Source organism: Anabas testudineus, chromosome 1, assembly GCF_900324465.2.
Source record: "Anabas testudineus chromosome 1, fAnaTes1.2, whole genome shotgun sequence".
NCBI classification, from domain to species: domain Eukaryota; kingdom Metazoa; phylum Chordata; class Actinopteri; order Anabantiformes; family Anabantidae; genus Anabas; species Anabas testudineus.
In genome coordinates, this window is record NC_046610.1 from 22,237,923 (window position 1) to 22,264,035 (window position 26,113).

The following is a 26,113-nucleotide window of genomic DNA, read 5'->3' on the forward strand; positions in this document are numbered from 1 at the left end:
ACACTGAATTAAAGTAAGTCGTGTGTGTGTGTGTGTGTGTGTGTGTGTGTGTGTGTGTGTGTGTGTGTTTGTGTGTGTGTGTGTGATCCTGGTGGAATCTCTTATCATACTGTTGCTCACCACCAAACCGAGCTGGAGATATTACTTCATTTAAAATGTTTCATCTTTTTCCTCCTATTGTGCCTAGATGCGCATTCATCTCAGTGTGTGTGTGTGTGTGTGTGTGTGTGTGTGTGTGTGTGTGTGTGTGTGAGTGAGAGAGAGAGAGAGAGAGAGAGAGAGAGTGGCCGTGGCACTGTGGGGTATTGCGTCACTGGCTGTCTTCACTTGCGCAGGCTCTTTACATGGTGGTCTTTGGCTGTGGGCATCCTTGCAACACTCTGACTCATGCGTTGGTATCAGAGCAGTGGTTTAATATCAAACTGCTGAAGTAATCGCGTCAAGGGCAACATAATGAACATCGCGGTCCTTAATTTAGCAAACTGGGAGCAGTTTGTCACTCTGGAAAAAAAAAAAAAAGAAACAAGTGTGATCATAATAAATAAAGGCAGTTTTCTAATGAAATATTTGGAAACAGTGGCATTCCCATGGCAGCCGCAATGTTATATGCACACAGCCTCGCCGGTGCCAACTGTCACCCGCTATTATTCGACTTTCTTAATTCACTGGATGTGTAAAACATTTAATTTCCCTGCTACAACCGAGGCTGGGCCTGGAGGAGAGAGGGGAGAAGAGAGTAGAGGAGCGAAGCGCCACTTAACTGGTTTTATTACGAGGGCCCGATGTGTGCTCTGGCTGGCGTCGCAGAGCCCCAATCAGGTGCCATTACACCCGGTGGTTGAGAATACCATTGGCTGGTGGGGAAAGGAGCTGTGCGCAAAACCAACCCCGCTGCTCACACTCGCCTTACAGAAGCCGAGCTGAGAACATCATCCGCTTTGAGCGCTTAGGCGCAGTGATTACATCCTCACACAGTGAGAGAGAGGGAGAGGGAGAGACAGAGAGAAAGTCCCGTTATTCTCCAGCCGTTATCAAGAAGAAGTTTCATTCGTTAGAGATTTCGGCGCCGTGTAAATAGGAGGTTGCTTTTTTTTTTGTTTTGCTGTTTTTCTGCCCGTGTGGATTTTCCTGTTTTGTTTTGTGACTTTCTGTGAAGAAAGGACAGTCTGTTCTGTGCACACGGAGTGTTGGCTATGCGTCCTGGCTCCAGCCTGCAATGTTTGCGCTGACGCCAAAACTCACAGACCGGTGCAGAATTGATTAAAACAGAGGAGCTCGGATCAAATGGCTGTGCTTCTCACAGCTGAAACGACACAATGTTCCACTGACCCGAGGCACAGGAGAGGAATTTCAGACTCGGACAGTCTTGTTGTTGTTTATTTCACTGCCTTTTTACGGACAGAGGAAATGGGGAATGCTCATTTCTTGTAAGAAAACGGAATAACACTTTTTTTTTTTTTCTTTTTCGTCTTGAAGTGCACTTTCAGAGAGGGAGAGGAGATGATTTGGTTCATATTCCTGCTCTCCATCCTGGATGGAGCCGTCTCTCAGCTGCACTACTCCGTGCCAGAGGAGCAGGAACCTGGCTCCGTGGTTGGGAATATTGCGGAGGATTTGGGGCTGGACATTACCAAACTTTCCGCTCGCCGCTTTCAGACGGTGCCTAGTTCACGGACACCTTATCTGGAGGTGAACTTAGAAAACGGTGCGCTCGTGGTGAAGGAGAAAATTGACCGGGAAGAAATCTGTAAGCAGACCATCCCGTGCCTATTGCACTTGGAAGTGTTTCTGGACAACCCGCTGGAGCTCTTTCGTGTGGAGATCGAGGTGATGGATATCAACGACAATCCCCCCAGCTTTCCCGAAACAGAAATTTCCGTGGAGATATCGGAGAGCGCCATCCCCGGGACCCGTTTCCCGGTGGAGAACGCCTTCGACCCTGACGTGGGCACTAACGCGCTCAGCACATATGCCATAACGAATAATAACTATTTTTACCTTGACGTGCAGACGCAGAGCGACGGGAACAAGTTCGCAGAGCTGGTGCTGGAGAAGCCGCTGGACAGGGAGCAGCAGGCGGCGCACCGCTACGTGCTGACGGCTATGGATGGAGGTATCCCGCAGCGGACAGGGACGGCACTCCTGGTCGTTAAAGTTCTGGACTCCAATGATAACGCCCCCACCTTTGACCAGTCCGTGTACACCGTTAACCTGCGGGAAAACTCTCCTGTGGGCACACTGGTCATTCAGCTCAACGCCACGGACGTGGACGAGGGGCAAAACGGGGAAATAGTGTATTCCTTCAGCAGCCACAACGTCCCGCGGATAAAGGACTTGTTTAATATTGATGCTAGAACAGGTAGGATAGAGGTGTCGGGGGAGGTGGACTATGAAGAGAGTAGCACGCACCAAATCTATGTCCAGGCTAAAGATCTGGGGGCTAACGCAGTCCCTGCGCACTGCAAAGTACTGGTCAAACTCGTGGACGTGAACGACAACACGCCAGAGATCGGTTTCAGCACTGTGACCGAATCCGTGAGCGAGCAGGACGCCCCGGGCACGGTGATCGCGCTCTTCAGCGTCTCAGACCGGGACTCTGGTGAGAACGGGCAGATGAGCTGCGAAATACTGGGAGACGTTCCTTTCAAACTGAAATCCTCCTTTAAAAACTACTACACCATCGTCACAGACGGACCGCTGGACAGAGAGAACACTGATTCATACACCATCACCGTGGTGGCCAAAGATAAGGGTCAGCCTTCCCTCGCCACCAGCAAGTCCATTAAAGTGCACGTCTCTGACGAGAACGACAATGCGCCCCGCTTTACGCAGGCTGTATATGATGTGTATGTGACTGAGAACAATGTGCCCGGTGCTTTCATTCACGCCGTGAGCGCTTTGGACCCTGATATAGGACAGAACGCTCTTATTACCTACTCCATATTGGAGTGTGACATACAGGGCATGTCCGTGGATACGTATGTGTCCATAAACCAGGACACCGGCTACCTTTACGCGCTGCGCTCTTTTGATTATGAGCAGCTGAAGGAGTTTAGTTTCATGGTGCAGGCTAAGGACTCGGGTGCTGCCGAGCTCTTCTCCAACGCGACTGTAAATGTGATCATAGTTGACCAAAACGACAACGCTCCCACTGTAATAGCCCCCATCGGTAAAAACGGCACAGCCAAAGAGCAGCTGCCGCGCTCCGCGGAGCCCGGCTACTTGGTGACGCGCATTGTGGCCATGGATGCGGATGATGGCGAGAACGCACGGCTGTCCTACAGCATCCTGCGGGGCAACGAGATGGGGATGTTCCGCATGGACTGGAGGACAGGGGAGCTGAGGACGGCCCGCAGGATCTCTCCCAAGCGGGACCCGCAGGGCTACTACGACCTGCTGATCGAAGTGAGAGACCACGGGCAGCCCCCTCTCTCCTCCTCCGCCAGTGTGAGTGTAATATTAGTGGACAGCGTGGTCGAAGGCCGCAGCGGCGACCGAGGCTCGGCCTCCAAGGCAAAGGAGACCTCCCTTGACCTCACCCTCATTCTCATCATCGCACTGGGCTCCGTTTCTTTCATCTTCCTCCTGGCCATGATAGTGCTGGCCGTGCGCTGCCAAAAGGACAAGAAGCTCAACCTGTACACGTGCCTGTTGGCCGGCGACTGCTGTCTGTGCTGCGGCTCGTGCTGCAGCAGGCAAGCTCGCGGCCGGAAACAGAAGAAGCTGAGTAAATCGGACATCATGTTAGTTCAGAGCACCAACGTGACGTCAGGGGTCGGGCCCGTTGGGCAGGTGCCCGTAGAGGAGTCTGGCGTGGGCGGCGTGGGTGGGGGCTTCGGCTCCCATCATCACCAGAACCAGAACTCCTACTGCTACCAGGTGTGTCTGACACCGGAGTCCGCCAAAACGGATCTGATGTTCCTCAAACCGTGCAGCCCCTCCCGCAGCACTGACACAGATCACACCAACCCCTGCGGCGCTATAGTCACGGGTTACAGTGACCAACAGCCGGACATCATATCCAACGGCAGTATTCTCTCTAGTGAGGTAAGGGAGGACTCCATCAGCTCGTGTGGCCCACGGCTCCTTTTCACTCGATCAGGTTTATTAAACGTGCGCAAAACCGCGAATTTAGGGGTTAACCTCATTTAAAAGATCCTCCGGAGATCGACAGCTGCGTCTGCTCCACGTCAAAGTGCGTTAGCCATTCAGGTCACGCACAGCAAAAAAAAAAAAAAGTCTCTGAGAGGATGGGAATGGTTTTCTTCTATTGACCTGGCTGTTGTGCTCAGCGGCCTTTAATCACTGCCGTGCGCAATAATGATTGGACATTGTTAATTGTTAACTCTCGTGTGGCCTTTTAGTTTTATTCGCCACAGACTCCTGTCAGATCGACCTCTCCGCTGTGCACAACAGGCTGACTGTGACTGAGACTTGTTATGGGTTTAATCCCACTTGTCTATAAACAGAGGAGCGCGCGCACGTGGATTTTTGTCAGGGTGCGAGTTCTAAATGTTGATCATCTAGCACAGACTCTTTAATTGGGGCACCTGTCGTCACACTGAGTGCAAATAATGTAGCAATGTGATCCCTGCAGTGGCACCGCCAACAGGATCTTTGTGATAGTTTGATTGTATCAGGAGCCTCCCACCAGTGCTCCTACCTAATCTCAGGATGATCTACGTTATGCAGTAAAACCTTAGGAGGGTTATAAAGTTTTTTGGGTGGTGAGGAACACGATAAGGAATGAGGAGAGGAGTGATCTGACACTGTTCCGTGCTGTTAGCCTGCGCGTTCTGCTCGGGAAGCTGGAGTGGAGCCAGACAGTCAGTCACAGCCTTGCCTTTGCTGTGCTTTAAGTATTCCGTGCACGGCCTAGCACGGCAGCACCGTGAACAAAGGTTGTTCAGTTTCAGCATCGGGCGACTCAATCATTTACGCATTCAATCGGCTCCCTAACCCCGCTCTCCCCCTGCTCGCCCACTCGCTCACCAAGTGGATGCGCGCCGCGTCGGCACCCCCACCTTTTCCAAAGTTGCTCGATGACAACCAGCGCGCGCATACGCGGGCCAGTTCTGTTTCCTCACGTTTATTGACACTCAAAGTTGATGCAATGTGTGTTTCTGTGGATTTTCTAGACCAAACACCAACGAGCAGAGCTCAGCTATCTGGTGGACAGACCCAGACGCGTCAACAGGTAGTGAAAAGCACGGGTTCAGTCATACACACACACACACACACACACACACACACACTCATCTTATTATTACCAAAATGTGCAAAGCCTAGTGAGCCTCATACCATTCACCATCAGAGGAGCTCTAACACTCAAAAGGTCTCGCTGTTCCACAGCCTATTCACTTATCTATAAAACAGAGTAGCACCCCCATCAGAATGAATCCTGTGCATTCTGCTTTGTTAATTGTGGCTTTGAGAAGCTCCATGGTTCCCAGCGTATCCATAACGTTCATCTTCAATTTGGCATCACTCCCACAACTGACAGAGCACTGCCTATTAAAAGTCTAATGCTGGATTTCATTACATGCCATGTGTAACATCCAATTTAGACTCTTGTCGACCACAGTATTAAGAACTGTATTAATGGGGTGTTGATTTCTGATTCCTTCTCTCTTCCCTGTCTCTCTGCCCCTTATTTAATCCTCCTCCTCTCTTTTCATCTTCCCCTTCCTGATGCTGTATTTTGACCTCCCTCCCTGCCCTCTTCATTATTTCCATGCCTCTCTCCTCCTCCTCCTCCTCCTCCTCCTCCAATACGTCCGCCTGCCCCCCCCTCCCCTGGCCCTTTCCAGCTCGGCATTCCAAGAAGCCGACATTGTCAGCTCCAAAGACAGTGGTCATGGTGACAGCGAACAGGGCGACAGCGACCACGATGCCACCAACCGAGGTCATTCGGCCGGTGAGTTCCCCCACATCACATAATTACAGTCATTTCAGTGCTCTCACACACACACACACACACACACACACACACACACACACACTCCCGCCTTAATTTCAGCATTGTGTATTTGCAATTGTGAACAGAATAGTGCTGAATTGTTGGTGCGGACTGGTGACTTTTAATTTCCTTAATTTGAGAGCGTGCGAAAGCGTGGGCTCCGGGGGTGCTGGCTGCCTGGCATGAACAGCCCCAGAGGTGTTGATTGTATTTCACACCCGGGTGAAATGGAGGAATATTTGGGGAAATCTCTTTCTTTCTCGCTCTGCCTCCCCTGCCTTTCCCCTATTCTCCCTTCGCGAACCTCGCTGCTGTGTCACCAAGTGGTGCTGAAAGGACAGCGACGCACAGCGAGCCAGCGTGAGGCCTATAGTGCTTTAGTGGCACGGATCAATAGGTTCACTCAAGTGGAAGCTAAATTGATATAATGAGATGCATTTCAATCAGCCTCACAGTCGGCGTATTGTACCGCCTTTGCTGGCTATAGATTCAGCTGATCAAACACATTAAAGATTTTTGTTAGGCACGTCTTCATAGCTTTGCTGTAAGTTAAAGCAAAGTGTCAGAATTAGAGAATACTTCCACACCCGCACGTCCAGTTTATTTACCGACTCTCATTTCTTTACTACACTTTACAGTGCAGTAAATAGTTTCGCTGAAGGCTTTAGGTCTTATCATAAGCCTCCTCTTGTTCTCGCTAAAATTCTATTAGGTTAGTACCTGTTTATTGATCAAAGTGGAGTCAGACAAAAAGTGGAGCAATACAAAATCTCATTTCATATCGAATTGCCCTTTCCTTCTGAGGGATTGTTCCACACAGCCCATGTAAGACCCCTGTCTAGACCACAGCCTGCCAAATATCATATCAGTGCTGGGAATACAAATAGAGCAGATTAGAGAGGTGCTGTAGGATAGTGAATGATCCTCATTAGGCACCACGGTGTTTGACATTATTAATAAACCAAGCCAAAATAGAGAGCCAATATGCAGCAGTGGTACTGTCACTCCCTGCCCTCGCTGATGAAACAGCCTGGGAAGGTCAAACCGCGCGAGACCGAAATGGAAATTTGGAGGAAATCCAAAATCTCTCTATTTTTTAATCAGAATAAATTGTGTTGTGAGATAAATATGAACACAGATGTGAGATATACATTCAGAGTTGGACACCTTCCATCGGAACGTGATCTATGATTATGTATTTTAGCACATGCTGCGCGCAGGCAACCCCGGGCTTCAATAAGTAATCGCCCATGATATGATACTCCGAGACGTGCCTGTAGCTGGATTTTAAAATTGATCTTATGTGAAATATTGTCTTGAAGTCCTGCCTGCTGGTTTCCCAGCACAGTTACAGGCCCCCGTTTTATGAACCAATAACACGTTTCCTCAGCTTCACTTGGCTCCGAGCGTGTTCATTTGGCACTGGCCTGGGAGTGTACCCAGTTGGTGCTGTACTCTGTATTTCATACGAGGAAACCAACATTTGTTCCTCATGTTGGATTTAGAAGGCAACAGCTTACCACTCCATGGGAGGTAATATCACACGACTGGTATTTTGGAAAGAGGGACACTTGAATTTCACAGACTTCTGTAAACAAAACCAGGCGAAGGGTGTGTGTGTGTGTGTATGTGGGGAGTGTAAAGGTATACTATTGTCTGATTTAATATGTAGGTGTATACATGATACCTTTATGTAATCTTTGTTTGTGTGTGTGTGTGTGTTTTGTGTACGGGCAAAACAAGGCTCAGTGATGATGTCTGTATTGAAAAGCAGTTCTCCTTTGAGACGGTACTCGGGGAAGCTTAAATGAGATTCAGTTTAAGAGCAGAGAGTGGTAGCTAGTGCTTGGCACGCTGCCATATGTATATTGCTTCTACAAAGTCATACTCGCTGCTCTTTTATGTCTTGGCCTGTGTATGTGTGACTTCTTTTACTGTCTAAATATATAGGGTTGAGAATATTGTTGGTTGTCCCATGTGACTTGTGTGCCATGGTTGGGTGTGTTATTGTGTGCAGTTGCCTGTGCGAAGTTTGTGATGAGTGCATGTTCTCATGTAGAGAGCCAAACTGAATAAGACCAGAGCCAAGACTATGTACTGTGTATTTTTATGCGTTTCTGTAGCATTTGTGTGCACAAACAAGTGTGTGTGCCTGCATACACACCATTGCATTTAGCATGCATGTGTATATGCTTCCATTCTATATGTGTGTGTGTGTGTGTGTGTGATTGTGTGACACACATACTCTTTCCCAGGCTTTGTGGCAGGGTCTCATCCTTCATTCTGTCTCCCCCACACGTTGGCTCTCCGCAACACTCGGCTGATCAGTAATTCATTTCTAGAACCTTTGCATAGCAATTATCAAAGGAGGGTTAGAGGCAAGGTTTCCTCCCGGGACTGTGCGGCACACTCTCCCTTTTGGTGCACCTCAAAATATTTCAAATCAAGGGGAAACCATTTCCAGTTGGCATATCATCAACTACACCTGCCATTGCTTCCCGCTCGGCCGCTCGTCTGACACTTTAGAAAATAAGTCTCCTGACGTGGTTTTAAATCAAAGGGACACTGCCTGTGAGGCTGGGATATCACTAGATACCTTTAAAAAGTGGGCAAATGGCTTTTCTGAAAGCAGCGTGTCTGGAGTGAGGCACTGCTGCGTCAGGAGCCAAAGTACTATTGATTCACTACTACACCTTCTGCATCCCCACACCCTATTTTTTTTGGGTCGTTTGCTTCAAATTAGACGCTGTTTTTGTCATTATTTTACTCATCATCCTAATAGTATGTGGCGACAACAGTGAGCAAGCAAAAAAATAAATAATAAATAAATAAAAAAAGGTGACAGATAAAAGAGGGTAAAATATTCACCAGTCTGAAAACTTGGCATCTCAGAAATGCTCGATCAGCCGTGGAAGAGGCTGCGTGACGGGAGGGAGACTGGAAATGATCATTATCGTGACGTTTGTTTTTGTGAGAACAACAGCTGTGACAAATGGGACAATTAAATCACTCTGGCAACGGTGTATTAGATGGCTGATTATGAATTAGTGGCGGGTACCATGTTGCAGTTTCCCATGTCAGTGAGCTGTCAGAGGAATTTAGCATACAGGGTGTTGAAACGCCCTCATTTCAGGCCCTAGACACTGACGAAACTGCGCCTGTCGAATGACCACTTGGTACAGAATTATTCATTTATGTAAAAATTATATGACATAGAAATATGTTTACACTTCTGGAGATCAAGAAAAGGTCTCAGGTGCAGTTCCAGGAGCAAGCAGACTTCAATTCCTTCAATGTGAAGGAAGACATTACTGCACCCATGAAAAAATAGTTAAAAAGCTTCTTGGAGCAAAAAGTATCTCCTCCAAATCGTTTGTTGTCTATACCCAACAGTCCAAACCCCAAGTATATTCAGTTTGCATCACATATCATGTTGAAAAGAAGCAAAAGCAGTAAGTTGTTTCATTTTAGAAGGTAAAGCCTTCAGTTGTTTGGGCTTTTTCACCTGAAAAACTACTCAAAGACAGAGACAATCATTGAGTAAGGACTACTTGAGGGAGTGACATTGATGACAAACACAGAAAGCATAGGTTCGCATTCAGTGCTTCAATATGCACTAGTGGCAAATAGCATAAAAAAATATCTCAATGTGACAGGAAAGAGTAAAAATCGACAGCAAGTAGAATTTAAGCATTACCGCAATATGAAATCTTATTGCATTTTGCCAGGTGGAGGAGTCACCACTTCTTCTAAGCTGACTGCTTTGTGAATATGAGTAAAAGCCAAGCATAGATAGCGAATATATACAGTACATGTATGTACTGTATATGTAAATGTATAAAACACATCTTTCCTTTCTTAAACTAAGCATGTAAGCACCTATTTATAGCACAAGTGACTTAGATGGAAGAATGCTTTAACTTTAACATATAAATATACCTAGAATCTACTGAAAACATGCGATCAAAAAGTGAAAAGATGTAATTTCATGGCCTCTGATAGGGGCCTTGGATATTTATTACTGAAGTAAACCATACGGCTGTAAGACTAATGGAATTCTCAGCAAAGTCCTGGGAGTCATAAAGATGCTTTGACCATGATATGTGCTTTGTAACGCACATATCATCCTTCTGCCCAGAGATTTAACGTCAGTGAACATCTGCTCTGGCCAAGCTGTGATACTTAACTTCCTCCAAGAAACATAAAATGTCAAGATACGTGTTAGTTATGCTCAAAGTGAGCTTAGATGTTGGGTAATCCGGTCGGTGACTTGTAACTTCATTTACACTATTCCTTAATGTGATATAGATTATATACTCACTACATTGCTTTTGTGCAAGTGTCATGTAAATATAGACTCTAGATTTTTTTTGTTTATTTCAAGTGGAGTCTTATCCCCAAAGCGAGCAGACACCAACTGAATTTGCAGAGATACGGAGATGCAGTTATGCGCTTAAAAAGATGACGAGATATACTGCTGGAAAATCTCTGTGGTTTTAAGTTAACCCCCATTTTAAAAGCCACATCATTGCACAGTTTTTTTCTGTGAATCATTTCAGGCATAGTTTCAGTTTTACTTCTAATGTGATTTAGATCACTGGTTCCAAATAAGGAACTCACTAGCTGCTTGTAAAATAATTACACTGTGTACAGTGAAGTCAGGTAGACTCAGTAGTGCTTACATGGATGGATGCAGATACCCTGTTACTAATCAGAGTAATAGCATCATCAGAATAAAAATGCATTGTGTAACCACCTCATCCGGAAGAGAATGGCCTGATCCGAAGTCATTTCAATCTGAATAAAATGAGTGTAAACCTTTGATTATCCAGTCAGTAAGAACATATTAGCCATGTACCTATTTGATAGGTGCAGACTGTTGAATGTGTGGACAGTCAAAAGTCTCAAAAAAATGAATCTGCTCGAACAAAATGTTCCTTCTTGTTCTTTCAGGTTTCCAGTGTCAGTTGTAGTGCTTTGTTCATGTCAAAAAAACTTTTATTCGAATTAAATTAGACTGAATAACTATTGTCCACGTGGGCACAGCCTGTGAGTGTAAGATATGGTCCGCTGAAGGCTGAACACAGCACTACGGCTTGCTGGATTCAAAGAGGGGACAAAGTGAAAACCAGAGATCGATAATCAGTCGTCATCCAGAAGCGTTGCTCTGACAATATATAAGGAGCAATATTAATCAAATAGACACTATTAGGGCAAGCAGCCATCTTGGCTCTCCTTCAAAGCCCAGTTGCCGTGTAACAAACACTGAAAATGGTAGCTGTCTCAGAGAAACGGCAATTTCTCTGTCTGTCATTACTGGATATGTTGAGAGCCATCTTGTTCGGTTTTGGCCCTGGGAGGTCTCTGGTTTACTCATCACGGCCTCACTGGCCAACTCGTGTAACTCGTGAAGCTATGCTACTCCCCTGTCGTCCTGAGCTGCTGTCCAAATATTGACATTTTGTGCCTGTATTCTCTCCGGAACGGTGGAGGACAAGATAAAAAAAAAAAAAACAAAGGTATGGATGGAAGACACCCTCCTCCTGGGGGATGAGGATGTTTTTCTTTTTTTAAGAAAAAAAAAAGATAAAGCGAATGGAAAAAACAGGCAGAGAGGATTATATGTGAGAGAAAATAACAAGAGACAGAGAAAGGAAAGGGGACACTGAGGACTGAGAGCCTAATAGAGACAGAGAGACCCAGACAGACAGGAGTGCAGTGGATATATACCCACCACAAACACAGGCCTGGTTCCCATCTCATCTTAGTTTCTGGATGTATGTTAGGCAGCACAATTAGTCACATCACACCGACGCGGGATTTTGGAAACATGCAGAGAGAGGGGAAAAAAAAAGGAAGTGAAAAAATAACAAGTGCTGATTGCTTATTAGCAAGTAGATTATGTTTGCATTGTGTAGAGCTGTTTACATCTCCCTGTGTGTGTGTGTGTGTGGGAGTGTTTGTGGGAGTGAGTGAGCGTCATGTATTACTAAGTTTGTGGGGACCTGATGCTTACATTGTGGGGACAAGGCCTTCCTCGAGGGGACCAGATGCTCAAACTATTAATAAGACTTGGTTTGAGGCTACGTTCGGGTTTAGGGAGGTGGGGGTTATGATTAAGGGTAGGGTAAGACTCCAGGAAAAGAATATCTCAATGTAAAGTCCCTACAAGGAATGAAAACCAGCATGCATGTGTGTGTCAGTGTGTGTGTTTGTGAGCGTGCACGTGTTCTTTCTGCCTGATGAGGTCACGGTGAGAGATAGGGCTGCTGGCAGGGCCTGTCATTGCCAGTCACTGTTTTGGTTGTTGTTTTGCTTCCTGCCCGAGGAAGAAAAGGTGCTTCACGGGGATCAACAGCCACTGGGTGTCATATGTGCGTGGCCTGTCTGTCTGTTTACTTGTGTAGATTTACATATCTCTGTGCTAAAAGAGTATTTTTAAGTGCGTGTGTGTGTGTTTGCAAACATATGAGTTGATGTCGCTATTTTTTAAGAGTGAGCCAGCAGGCAAAAATCACTGAGTAGTTTGGAAGCTAGTGACAAGAGTTACTCTGAGCTGATAGACGGTAAACAGTGACTGCTGCAGACTATATTTACACATCATCTCCAGAGTACAATACGCCCTTGTGCCTGCTTAATAATATACTGAGATATGGAACAAACTGAGTTTTCTCTTAATCCTTCGATATTTATTTTGTATCTGTATGCACGTCCGTGTGCTGCCTGCATAGTTGCGTGTCTGTTTGGTTTTGCACCTGTGCTTCAGATTTCTTGCTGATTTGTTTGCACATTTAGAAGCATATGCATTTTGGCTACCAACAGCTTTATCTGTACGTAGCGCAGGGATGATTCGGGGGGCCTGAGGTCAACACCCTTGTGTGCCCAAGGAGGAATTTAATTTGCAAAAAGTCCATTAAAAGGCTAAAGGCTAACTGCAAAGTGGGAATAAACAGGAGCACCATGATTTATATGCAGCCAGCCTTTAAAGACAGCATAAATATACATTAGGCACAGTGCTAAATCGGAGGGTAAATGCAAGGAAGTGCCACTCAAAATCTCTATGGGTATTTACACAGATCTGAGAAGATTCCCACTGCTGTTTCTATTAGCAATGTAGAGATTCTTGTTTGGTTCTACACCCGATTGTGGTCTCCCTTCGCTGTGGTTGACCCGCAACCCACACATGCTAGGTGATGAGAAAAACAAACGAACCCTATGGCAGCAAGGGCGGAGTAATGCTGAGTCTGTAGCCCAGACAGGCAAGACAGAGGTAAACAGACCACACAGACATCTGATGCATTCAGAACTTGCTGAATCAAACACAGTCTGTTAAGTAAAACGCTGAAGATAATAGCTGTCAGCTTTAATATGCAGCTTTTTCCCTCAGTCCCTGTTTTTGCTACAGTTTTACCACATAAATGCAGGTCATAAGAAACTCCACGTGTCCCCCAGGAAAATACAACTGTGCTGTTAAATCTCAATTAATGTAATAAACTGTATCAAAGCTGAAACATAATTATACATCATTAACTAGAAAGCGAATGGTTTCAATATGACGGGATTTAAATACATAAAAAGCTAGCGTTTAATTGAAGATCTTTCCTTTTTGCTTCTTAAATCAGCCCCCCCCCCCCCTCTGCCCACCTCTGTCTAACCCCATTCCCGTCTCCATCTGCAAGGCCCTGGTCCCCTCCCCTGTCTTTTCTGGCCATTGCTCTTTCCATCTGTGATTGCCTGGGTCTTCCCTCTCCTTCCTTATGGTCTTGCTGCTTCTCCTGCCTGCTGTCTCTGTCTGTGAAATCTGCGACTCCCCCGTCTGTTTGGCCCTTGCTGTCTCCTGTCTGTGAGCCTCATGTCTCCTCTGGCTCTCTGGTCACTGCACAGTCTTGTTGCCTGTCTCGCTCCCCATGAGGCCCGAATTAGCAACACGATTAGATCCACACAATGCACACAAACACGAAAATACAATCGGTCACAGTGGTAGCTCTGGGTGACATTTGTTAGAGTAAGAACTCATAACTCAGAATACTGTGGTAAATAACCTTCCTCTTAATGTTGCTTTCTGGGTAAAAAGCGGAACGTTCAATCTGTATCTTTTTATTACATTTCAGTAATGTTTTGCACACTTCTGCTGTATCTCAGGCAACAAACAAGTTTTTTGATTGATGCTTTATTCAAGCGTTGATTTAAGATAAACGTGAACTTTAAATAAAAAAAAAAAAAAAACAGCTCTAATAATCTTTTGTTATATTAAAAACACACACGGACACGCAAGCACCCTCAACCCTCAGTAGTGTCTGCAGGAATGTCAACAGCCTGAGAGGCAAAATCCAGGGTAAACACAATCGTCTCGACCTGGCTGCACCACTTGCTGCTGCTCGTTAAGCTTATTGCTTTGAGTGCCCAGCAATAACGGAAAGGCTACTCAGAAGATGATATTGACATTTTTATCAACTCCATCCTCCTCTAGTTCAGAGCGTGGTGGCTGGAGAGAAAGAGGACACAGCTACAGAGATTTAAAAAAAGAAAACAAACAAAAAAAAAATCATCCTGAAACAATAATAAAAAATGAGGGAAGGGAACAAAAATAGGATTCTAAAAAGTGAGGTAGACAGGTTCCTTCCATGCTACCGCCCTTGCCTAGTTGTCATAAGATGATCAGTCGTGGTACCACAGTAATGCAGTGCTTCCCATACACTGGTTTCTACTTATTTTATCAATCTTTTACTCTCAAAACCTAAATTGCCGTCATATTGCAGGAACATGTCTAAAATGCACAGACCATTAGAGCAGTAGCTTTCAATCTGACAGAAGAAACAAAACAGAAATGACAAATACCGCAATGTGCACATTTGTATTTATGACTGGTGACACTTATTTTGTTTTTTGCCTCTTTCACTGCAGGTAAAGATAATCCATACTCCATGACAGGCTGATAGGCTTAATATGCAGGGAGGGTGGGGGCGTGGGATTGGGGGGGGGGGGGTGGGCAGACAGCAAAAGTATTTTTCTTTCCATAAAGCTGCAGATAAAGGTGAAGCACACAGATTCTATATATTATGGCAGGTAATATTAAGCTATCACATTACGTCTTAGGGGTGGTTGCATTGATCATTTGTGATTATTAAAACTGATATACAGGTGGAGGATTCACCCTCCTCTCCCCTCTGAGATGATTCCCTTGTCTCTGTGTATTAATACTTAAAGCATTGTCTTATCTTTCTCTAGCGTAACTTCTATTTATATGTATATGCTCGGCTTACATCATTGCTGTGTGCACCTGCTTTTAGTAATAGAGGAACAGTGGCGGTATCAGTCCAATGGATCAGTAGAATAGATTGGTGTAAGCAGACCCTTTGATCTGAAGCCCTCTCAGCCTCAGGGAATTACAGATTACAGATAGTCTGTTTTTTAGCTCTTTTCCTGCCTCTCTTTCCCCCGTCACCCTCAACTGCTTGTTTCCCAACACTTTGATTGCCACATTCCAACACTTTGCAGCAGAAAACCGGGAAAACTGAAAAAATCCATTCAGCACACGAGAGCGTGGCTGCAGGGTCTCATTATTATGATGACTCTGTTCACGTCTCTTGTTCTCTTTCTCTTTCCTTTTATAATCTCTCTCTTCCCCCCCCCCCCCCTCATCCTCCTCTCTTTATTCTCTCTAAGAGAGTGTAATTAACATAACTGGTACCTCTTTCATGCCGGTCGTGTGTGTACGTGGAAGTGTGTGTTACTCTATTATATCATTTCAGATGTTAATTTAATCTTTTTTTTTTTTATGTTGGTGTTTTTGGCAGTAGTTCTGTGTCAATTACACACTTTGTCAGTTTGTATGCAGATGATTGACATTAGAGTGTGATTAAGCAGCCAGTGAATATTTGGTTGCTTTTTGTGGCGCATTTCTTAAGATTGGGTTTGTGTGTGTGTGTAAAGATGATGGAATATGGATTCACATTTTGTCTCTTGGTGTTTGGGAATCAATTGTGAGTCTGAGGATGTTGATGTGGAGATGGGGTGAAATGTTTTTGCAACACCACATCACTTTGATTGCACATTTCATTCGGAATGAATGAGGTGAGGAGGAAAACAAACAATTCGCTTCATCAATGTTGGCCTTGTCTCTTTGATGAATAGCTTTGCTGCACTTTTCCAGCCTGCGACACTGGCAAATGATTGCTAACTTGTGTTCTCTCTTCTGGTCTCTCTCTCATCTCCCCCTCATCTTGCCTCTCCACTCAAAATCTCTGTACCACTTTTCTTCTCCACCTCTCCCCCCCCATTTACTTTTTCCTCATATCTCTGCTCTTAATCTCCCACCCACCTTTCCACCTCTCCCTAACTCGTCATGCTTCCACTTTCTATCCCCTCTGTCTGTAACTTCTCTCCAGGTGCTGACCTCTTTTCTAACTGCACAGAGGAATGCAAGGCCCTGGGCCACTCCGACCGCTGCTGGATGCCGACTTTTGTGCCGTCCGACGGGCGCCAGGGGCCGGACTACCGCAGCAACCTGCACGTCCCCGGCATGGACGCCACACTGCCCGACACTGAGGTACCCTCGTCCGTCAACCTCTCCGACCAACTCACCATGACCTCGTCCACCGCCTCGTCCAATGATAGGTCATTCTCCACCTTTGGCAAGGACGGTCAGAGGTCACAGTCACACCACAGCCTTCACCATCACCTCCATCAGCAACAGCAGCAGTACAGCTCCAGCACGCTAGAGAGGAAAGAGTATGATAGGGGGACCCTACCGTACAAACCCACCTTTCTCTGTGAGTATCAGTATGAAAGTTCCCTGGGACCCTACGACTTTGGTCTGGTCCAGTATAGATACTAATGGAGGGAACGATGAATCTGCTTCTTGATTCTAATCTGGACTTTTTATGTTGTTTATCAACTTTTCTTTCTTCTGTTTTGAAGGAGTTGGGAAAATATGGCTTTATGTTATATTATTTGCTTTTATTTTGTAAATTAATTATTTTGTGGAATGTAAAATGTAATCTATTACTATTATAACTCCCTTTCTCCCAAACCTACCTTGACAATACAGTCAAACCCCCATACTAACCCAAAATGCTGTCTGTAATCATGTGACTTATTCTAAAAATAAACAAAATTTGAATTGGACTTGTGTTAAATTGCTTTGGCCCCTTTTTCTTTCTTTCCTTTTTTCTAAATTTACCCCTCAAGATCCTTTCTAATCAGCCTTTTTATCTGATGCTCATATAAGTAAAGGTCACCATTACAAGCACACTTCATATTTCAATTCCTACCATCCTCATACACATACAATGTAACACTGTTTATGGTTTAAAAGATTTTCTTATGGCATAGAGAGGAAATAAAAGATAGATCATCTCACGCTGTAAAGGACATCTTTTTCCATTTGCTCGACAACAGAGTTTTGCTCGAGCGCGATGACTTCCCTACTGAATAGTTCGAAAAGGTGAAACTCACAGCCCACGCTTCTTCTTTTTCAAGGATTGAAGTCCATTTTGTTCTAAAAAGGAAGTCTCGAGTATGTATACTTGCTTGCTTATGGATCAATACCTGACTTAAAGAATGGTGGTTAGGTGGGCTGTCAACACTGAGGTCAAGATTCCTCCGCTGCAAAAGTCGTGCACACAAGATTTTGTGCAAGAAAAAAGGGGAACTGTTACAATATAGAGCAAGTTTAATTTGACAAATGAAACTTATTGATATCCAATGGCATAAAATAGAGTTTCCAGATTGCATTTCTCAAGGAGCTGAATGGGATGGCAGGACACTTCTTGCCACTTTCAATTGCTTTCCAAGCTCCCACATTACATGAATATTCTATTAGCTCTAAGAGTAGAGAATGGATTCGATATACACATTCAGTAGAGAAGTCATTTCCAGTCAAGTCACCACCATGTTAACCACCATCCTCCATGATCCTGCATGCTGACTGCGAGCGGTCTCTCAGGTAAATGATGAGCACCACAACCTGCCCTTTTTTTTTTTTTTTTTATTTTTCTTGTTTGTGACTTAGCAAAGAGAGTCAGGCAATCTTCCTCTTCCACATCAGGTCTGTGTGAAAAATAATTGGTATTTAGCCTTTAGGTGCTGGAGCCTGCTTTGCTCCAAATATAGCTGCCTGCGCGTCTGCTCATCTCGTCTGCCTCGCAGGGTTAGGATAAATGCACTCCATATTCGCGCAGTCCAAAACTCACGACTTTATTTTATTTCATTTTACTTTTTTGATTTATGATTTCCCCGGCTTTTCCTTGTCTGTTAAAATAAATTGACCCCACACTGCCACGGCAAAGGTTTTGTTGTTCATCAGTCTGTAAAAAATATGAGAATAGTCCCAGAGGCTGAGGCTCTATTAACCAGTAGGCATCATGTTCTACTTATAAAAATAGCACCGTATGCTACTACTGGCTATGGCAATGCTCTGATCACCAGGGTTGCCTTGATAAAGGGTTTATAAATGTTTAATGATCCATTTGTAGATAATTAATGAAGCAATTAGTGCTCTGTGTATTTTCTGTGCATGCATTATGCAGCCACCAAATTCTGAACATTTATCTTTGCTGATGGACATGTTTGTACCCAATTCCCAAATTAGTTTTATGATTATACTGTGAGGACCAGCCTCTAGGGTATATAAATAACTTCACAGAGAGTCCTTTGTGGCATGTATCCTTCAAGAGATGGTATTTCGAGCCAATTGTGTCACTAAAAAGTCTCAGGGGATAGGGTGTCTTTTGTCTTAACAAGTGTGTTTTCTGTCTTTTCAGCCCGCAAAAGGATTTGCTAGCTCGTTCCACGTGGACCTGTCGGAGACAGCGTGAATTTCTGTACCGCCGACACTGATGCTAGAGACAGCGAAATGAGACTAAACAAACCGGACAACAGCAACCTTGGTTAAACTTCATTATCTCGGGTGGCGAACTGTAACAAAGCCTTGGCAGTGGTCGCCGAGGGAAGAAAGGAGAACAAAATACTAAGTAGCTGTAAACCTCGTGATATCTGAGGAGCAATCCAAGGCCTTATTCCTCTCAGCAGGACTGAGACCAGGGCCGAAACACTCGACATGTGAAGATTATGAAATCATCAGCAGAAAGAGCAGAGGAATACAAAGCAAGTGAGAAGGAGAGGAGCCGATTGACTCACAGAGGTGGTTTGTTTCTTTGGACTGAGGAGTTAGCCTCTAGAGATCTGTGTGTGCCTGTTTACATGAAGAAAAAAACTAATGTTTCTGTACAAACTTCAACCAACGTCACATGGAACCCTTTAGCTATTTCTATGGTCACCACAAAGCCAACTGTACAGAAACTGTGTGAGGGGGGAAAAAAATCAGACTGACAGCCAGAGAGGATGCGAGAGACAGACAGAGAGCAGCAGGTGTTGTACTATAAAACAAGAGGAAAAAAAGAAGGAAAAGGGGAAACAGCACTATAAATTCTGTATCTCTGGTTTTTTGACTTGACTGTCTTTATATAACTTCTCTTTTATTTTAGTTTTCATTTCTGTTGTTCTTTCTGTGTGGTTAAAGTGTGCAGACTCTAACATATTCCAGCGTACAGTTTCAGACGGGAACGTGCCGTCCGGGAGTCAGGTTCAGTCCTCTTTCAAGTTTAGCCACTTCAGGAAGGAGATTTAACAAATACACTCTGTAGGAAAACGAGATAAACCGATCCTCATGTTCACTTTATCAATAAAATATCACAAATGAATGTTCTCATTTCTAAACTAGTGACTAACACTTCTCAAGTTCCTTCCTGAGCTGACTGCAGAGAGAGTGAAATGACCCTTTACCAGGATGTGGTTCCCTTGGCGCCACTGGCCTATACATAAAAAATCAGACACATTCAGTGGTTTTTATCATGTGTGCAAAGTGTTTACCTGTGCTATTTTAAAAAGCCTATAAATGAATATAAATCTATATATATAACTATATATATATATATATACAATATACTTTTTTTCTGAAAACTGTGTAACCATTGGTTAGTTTCTACACCTCATAACGTCATTCAATCTAATAATACCAAGTGCTACGAAATCAAGACTTGTGTCGATTCAAATGGAGGAGGTGTGCTTCAGCCTAAAAGCAAACCCCTTTCACACCAACCAAGGATTTAGTTGTTCTTATTTGATTGTTACTTTTCACCGTTGACAGACACTGGGCCTTGTTGTGTGTAGCGAAGACACCAGTCGAGTTGTTTTGGCCTGTTGTGTATTTCTACTAGCAGAATATGTGTTCGTATACAGAGAGGAGGTTAATCACAATCGAGCTAGATATCAAAGGTTCTACAATCATACAAAAGAGGCATACGCAGATAAACACTGACATGCATAATACATGGTGAGGTACAAGTAGGGCGCACATACATGCACACACACACACACACACACACAGACACAGATCAAGTGGTAATAAATAAACAGTGTCATTGAAGTTCTCCAATGTGTGTTTTGTCGCGTTCCACTAACATAATGTACAATGACTTGAAACTAAGAGCCTGCAGACACGCTGGCAGCCCTGTGAGGATGTACTGTCATTTGAAATAAGTGCTATTTCAGCTAATGTCACCATGCTAGCACGCTCATAAAGACTTGCTAAAAAGCAGAAAATACAGCTTAGGCTGCTGCAGGTATTCGGTCATTGACTGTAGTCTGCAGTCTGTAGACATGTAGTCAACAGGATTACAATACCGTAGAGTGTCTTGTTAGAATAGTAATAAAGATTTGGATGCCAAATTCTGATGCCAGAGGAAAAGTCATTATGATTCATCCTCTGGAGAGCAATAATACTGTATGTGCAAAATGTCACGTCAATCCATGTGAACACATTTCAGTTAAAACCAAAAAGGTCAACCTGCGGGTAAAACTAAAGGACAAGTCAGGAGACCACCAAAGTCACAAATGTGGTGAACAAATGTTCACAGCCAAAATCAGCTGGAGCATTTGTTCAATCAAAGTAACCTGGTTTTCCTGCTTTTTATTTAAAATTCTGAGAGAACGCATCTTCTGCTTTAACCGATTTTAGCACATGAATTTTCATGAAAAGACATTCGGCTATCCCAAAAGAACGTCACAGACTTTCAAGAAGTAATCACCATGGTTTTGCTCTACTTTCCTCATTCCCTGACCTCAATAGCTCATCAAAAAAAAAAAAAAAAAACAAGAAACTTTTCTAACGCTCGTCACTAGCTTTCTGTCCGATTCCTTCAAAATCCACTGGTGCCATACCCTCTACATCCCAATCCTACCCCTTCACTTTAGTGTGATCTTCACATGGTCTGGCAGAAGTTCACAGACGCAAAAGGAAGAAGATGATGAAGAAGTCTGGATAGACTGCTGCATGGGAAGTCTGGGGTCATGGGGGAGGCAAAGCAGTCCCTCAATTAATAGCCTAAAAACAGAGACGATCTGTTTGTGTCTATCACAAGATAGCCTTCTTTATGAGTTGGGACACATGTGACCAGCTCATGTGAGTGATCTGGTGGTTGACTGCTGGAATGTATGGCCTTTGGGGCTGTGATTAAAATCTCACCCAGAAACAATCCAGCCCATGTTTATTTATGAAACTGAAAAATCGGGGGAAGGGAAAATAGAAATAAAAAAAGAAAGAGGTCACAGCTTGGTTTAAATGAGGTAAAAATGGGGTTATGGGGATAAAGTAGTTTGATAACAAAGGAGAAATGTTGGTATTCTGCAATTAACCTCGTTTGAACAAAATACTTCCTCGTGATAATAAGATTCCAGTTACAACTCTAATAAGATTTTACTGTAATATTAAAACATTATATAGCCTTATGCTATAACCTGAACACTGGCAAATAAAACCTGATGTTACACCACTGTTATTATTGTAATGTATTAATGATCTAGTATGTTCCGACCTTTGACCTTGAACTGCTTTTACAAATACATCCGTGATTTCATAAACAAGATAATAGTCTTTTGTCACTTCTATCACAAACTGTGAATGCACTGTAAAGTTGACCCGAGGCTGGGAAATGTTCTGATGTCTGGGCAAACAACATCTGACTCTTAGAGCACAACGGCAATTACTTAATATCTGCATTTTCTTTTTCATTTAGCAAAACATGTTAATATTATCAGTGTATACTCAAAATAACATAAGTAACTAAATCATGAAATGCAGTGTAAATATATAAATGTCTGATCAATAGATAAGTAAACCAGGGTGTGCTGGAAACAAGGTCATTCTTACGACATGTTGTCTGACCAGGTGCATAACATATTTATAGCTGTTCCAAATAGCCACACTGGTGGGTGAAAAGCCAGCTATTATTGAAAGGTGAAAAACTTTCAACTAAGGATGTTCAAGTAAGGATAAGAACAGTCTTTCCTCTAAATACAAATACTCTTATTTGTATATGCAAAAAGCCACCAAGATCGCTCATTGTTACTACCAATCAAATTCTTGGTGTAGTTTTAAACCCTTATTACTTTGCTGTAAATCATTTTTTAGAATTTCTTTTTCATTTGTTAATACAGTATCTGTCTCTTTGCATCAAATAGAGAAGCTGGCTTGTGGACTACTTCATAAAGACATTACATGTATATTTAAAAAAAGAGAGACACGATGGCAGTTTTGTGTGAAGCTTTTGCTCTTACTTAGCCTCCATCAGGAGCAGTGTTGTTCCTGTTTAAACCTGTATTTCTGTTTGTTTTTTTGCTAATCAAAATATGCATGTCTGATATAACAGCAGAAATATCCAGTTAAATAAGAAGTAAATGAGTGTAATGATCTGAAAATGAATTTAAATTCAACTTTAGATTTTCAGTCAGACAAAAATGCTAAAGTCAACCACTTTTCTTGGAGTGACACGCAGGATGTTCGTGGACTAATGGATATGGTTGAACTGTGGGCTGAATGAATAAATGTTCACAATTGACATGTGAAAAAAGTTTGATAGTGAGCTCTAGTATTGCAGAGAAGACTCACATCTTGCTGGACGCCCTACAGGTGGAGACTGACATTCTATCAGTGGCTGCGCGTTGACCTGATCTGTTTGTCCTTCAAGGCGCCTCCATGGCAGACAGAGAGAATAGGAGTCATTACAACTGAATCATCTTGTCCATCTCTCCTCTTCTCTCCATACAAGGTTGAATAAGTAGACCTAGCTGTCTGTCTGAGCCTCCAAGTCTGTACCTCATATTCTTCCCCTGGCAGATGCACTTCATTACTCTGGCTAAAAGGACTTTCAAGAGACCCCATCAGCCATCATTTACACAGCCTGGCCCGATCACCTTTCACCATGGCCACCTCATCAGACATTGCACGACATCGCATGCCCATGCAGACACAAATGTCTAAACTGGACGCACATGGCTTTCCCCTTCTTCCTTTGCCCTCTTAGCCCTGGCTGCCCCATCAGTCAACATGCACGTACACACAGCTTTGCACACACACTCAGGCATCCTTGGGCTCTATTCCCCAGCCGCCTCATCAGACCAGTGCAGACAGCTATTACAGTGTGCGCTCTGATGCCCATTTCTCCTCCCATCTCTTTCCTTATCTGCTGGCCAGCTGGGTTTGCAACAACCTATTGACCTGAGACGTAGCCTCGCTGCCCCGTTGACCTGGATGCATTTAAGTGAATGCCTGCTATCTTTCCACCCACCAAACTCTGTCGAAGTACTTTTCATTTTATACATTTCACCCGAGGTAAGGCAGGTTTGACATTGTGTTTTCTGTCTGGGCTAAACGGTTGCCTGGATGATGTCACAATGTCAAGACATTACAGAAGAGAAGCAGATTGTCAGGAGTGTGTGTGCTGTAGTGAAATGATTTCCCTTCAAACAGCATTAAAAAGAAGAAGAAAAAAAAAAGACATATTGGAATCACACCTTTAAAATAATTACTGTTTTAATGGTAGTATAAATCATAAGTCAGAAGATTATTTTTTCATGAAATCACTTAGAGAGATGAATCCTCTGAAAAGTGAGAGGAGTACAAAACATTTTTTAATTGGATCTTTGCTTAAAACAACATGGCTAATTAATCTGTGGTTAGACCTGATAGAAAATGAAGAGTGTCAGAAACAGATGCTATCTATTTTTATTTAAGGTGTTGTTAAGGAGTCTGTTGAGAAAATCTTTTGTAGTCCGATAAATTTAAAGCAATGTGGATACACTGCACCAGAAAAATTAACCAACAATTACGTTTTTTCTTATCAGCAAAAAGGAATGAAAAGGACTCAGATACCACCGCAAAATCAAAGAAGCAAGAGTTGCTATAACATTGACATATGTGTTTAAAAACTGCCCCAAACATTGTTTGTGTTTGTATATATCTGTTATCCATTTCATCAAGATTACCATTGTTTTGTGAAAAAAAATGGAAATGATTATATGTTGATTTTGCAGCTGCAGTAATCAGTTTTCATTTAAACAATGGACTAAATTACTACGTATAATGTGAAAGGTGTCTCTCGTAGCACTGAACCCACTGATTATTATCAGTTGACTGTACGTTTTCCACGTTTTAGCATCTTTAGGCTAATTATTTCGGTCCAACAGCAACAGCAAAAAAAAAAGGTCTGATCATTTCAGAGTAACAAATGGCAGACTGACAATGAATGAAATTTAGCAACGTGGAAGTGAACATAGTTAACATTTACAATAGGGCTGGAAAGATTCCTTTATTGTCGGTATTGCATAACTATGACTTAAAATTCCCATGCGTCCTAAAACGAAATGAACCTAATTAAATAAATGAGACAAAATATTTTGACATATTAAAAAAATGCCTGAAAAAATTGCCATTAGTTGAAATGAGGTCTCCACAAGTCAAGTTCAGGGCTGATAAACAATTACCAAAAAAAATTATTTTGCTGTAAAATGTGATCATCATCAATTGGTGAATACATGAGTTCACATACATTTGAAATGCACAAATATTCAAGGTCATTTTCCACAAAAAAAATTAACCACATTTTTTTGCCTCATTGGTTTTAATGGGTGACTTTGCACCCGACATTTAAACAAACTCAAATTAGTTTGCAAACTTTTAAGCACCACTGTAGCTTTTAAAAAGTCAGATATTTCAATTAGAAATTGGTAGAAATCTAGATTGACACCCTGACAATATATAATACAGTTTCTTGTAGAACAAAACTTTTCTTGTTTCTGCAAGATCTTATCATGTGAAAATATTTTCCACAATATTACGAGATACTAACCACTACTACTACTACAAAGTCTTTACCAGGAGCTTTTCTCAGTGTAACAACACATTATTTATATACATTTTTTTTTATTATAGCAGTCCAAGATCGACACACACACACACACACATTTTCTTTGTAACTGAAGATAATATTGCGTCACAATAAATAGTAAGTTTTGTTTTGAGTTGAAGACAAATGTTAGCAGACAGTACAATCGCATACTGTATGTAAAATTACAGTTCTGAATACAAAGACAAGCTATGTCATTCCTCTTGGGTCTGTCATTCCAGGGCAAAAACCGAAAGATCTTGTGCTTCAATCAAAATTACTCCACTTTTTCCACTAATAACATACACACATGCTCATGCACACACACTCACAGGGCCTGAAACGTTTTGCCCTCAGCCTCCATCCCCTCTCTTTCTATATTCTGGACAGGAAGTAGTGAGTTGGTAACCTGGGGTGACGGAATCAGGCCTCTGACTCACGCCCTGACCTCAAGGGGGGGAACAGCCCAGTGGAGGACAGACCTCAGCCTCCAGTGCTGGACTAACGCAACATAGCTGACAGAGACAAACAGGCAAACCACACAGCCTGGATGACTACTATGAAAGAACAAATATAACTGAGAGCAATAGCTGCCTGCATGCAAAGCAAAAAAAAAAAAAAAAGGCTGGGTTAACGCTGGTTTGCTGGCAGAACAAGAAAACAGCTTTCACAGATGCAGGGGGAAAGCAAATTTAATTTTAAAGGTTGTTGAAACTGAATTCAAAACAAAACAACATGAAACGGAGAGGTTTGTGACTTGAGTGCCGAACGCATCACCACATAATAAGACAAAACCAATAGAAAGTGTGCAAACGGAGGTAAATACAGGCCACAAAAAAAAAAAAAAAAAAGAAACACATACACAAAGAGACTGTTGGCTCATTCCTAGCCCTCATATAAACAGCTAAAAACAGTAACAGCATAAGCTGAA

The 26,113-nt window shown here is 43.2% G+C and overlaps 1 protein-coding gene across 3 annotated transcripts; it reads left to right on the top strand.

Annotated features, from left to right (window-relative positions):
- The first annotated feature begins 922 nt into the window (after positions 1 to 922).
- On the top strand, positions 923 to 20,369 carry pcdh10a (protocadherin 10a). Of its 3 annotated transcripts, none has more exons than XM_026358777.1 (5): positions 923 to 4,047; positions 5,139 to 5,197; positions 5,811 to 5,917; positions 16,348 to 16,731; positions 18,724 to 20,369. In XM_026358777.1, exons 1-5 carry the CDS (start codon positions 1,501 to 1,503, stop codon positions 18,741 to 18,743), a joined length of 3,117 nt encoding a protein of 1,038 aa, XP_026214562.1. In that variant the 5' UTR covers positions 923 to 1,500; the 3' UTR covers positions 18,744 to 20,369. The 3 variants fall into 3 exon arrangements, with proteins under 3 accessions (XP_026214562.1, XP_026214563.1, XP_026214560.1); XM_026358778.1 differs by having other exon boundaries at positions 16,348 to 16,508; XM_026358775.1 differs by lacking the exon at positions 18,724 to 20,369 and having other exon boundaries at positions 16,348 to 17,086.
- The last annotated feature ends 5,744 nt before the right edge of the window (positions 20,370 to 26,113 follow it).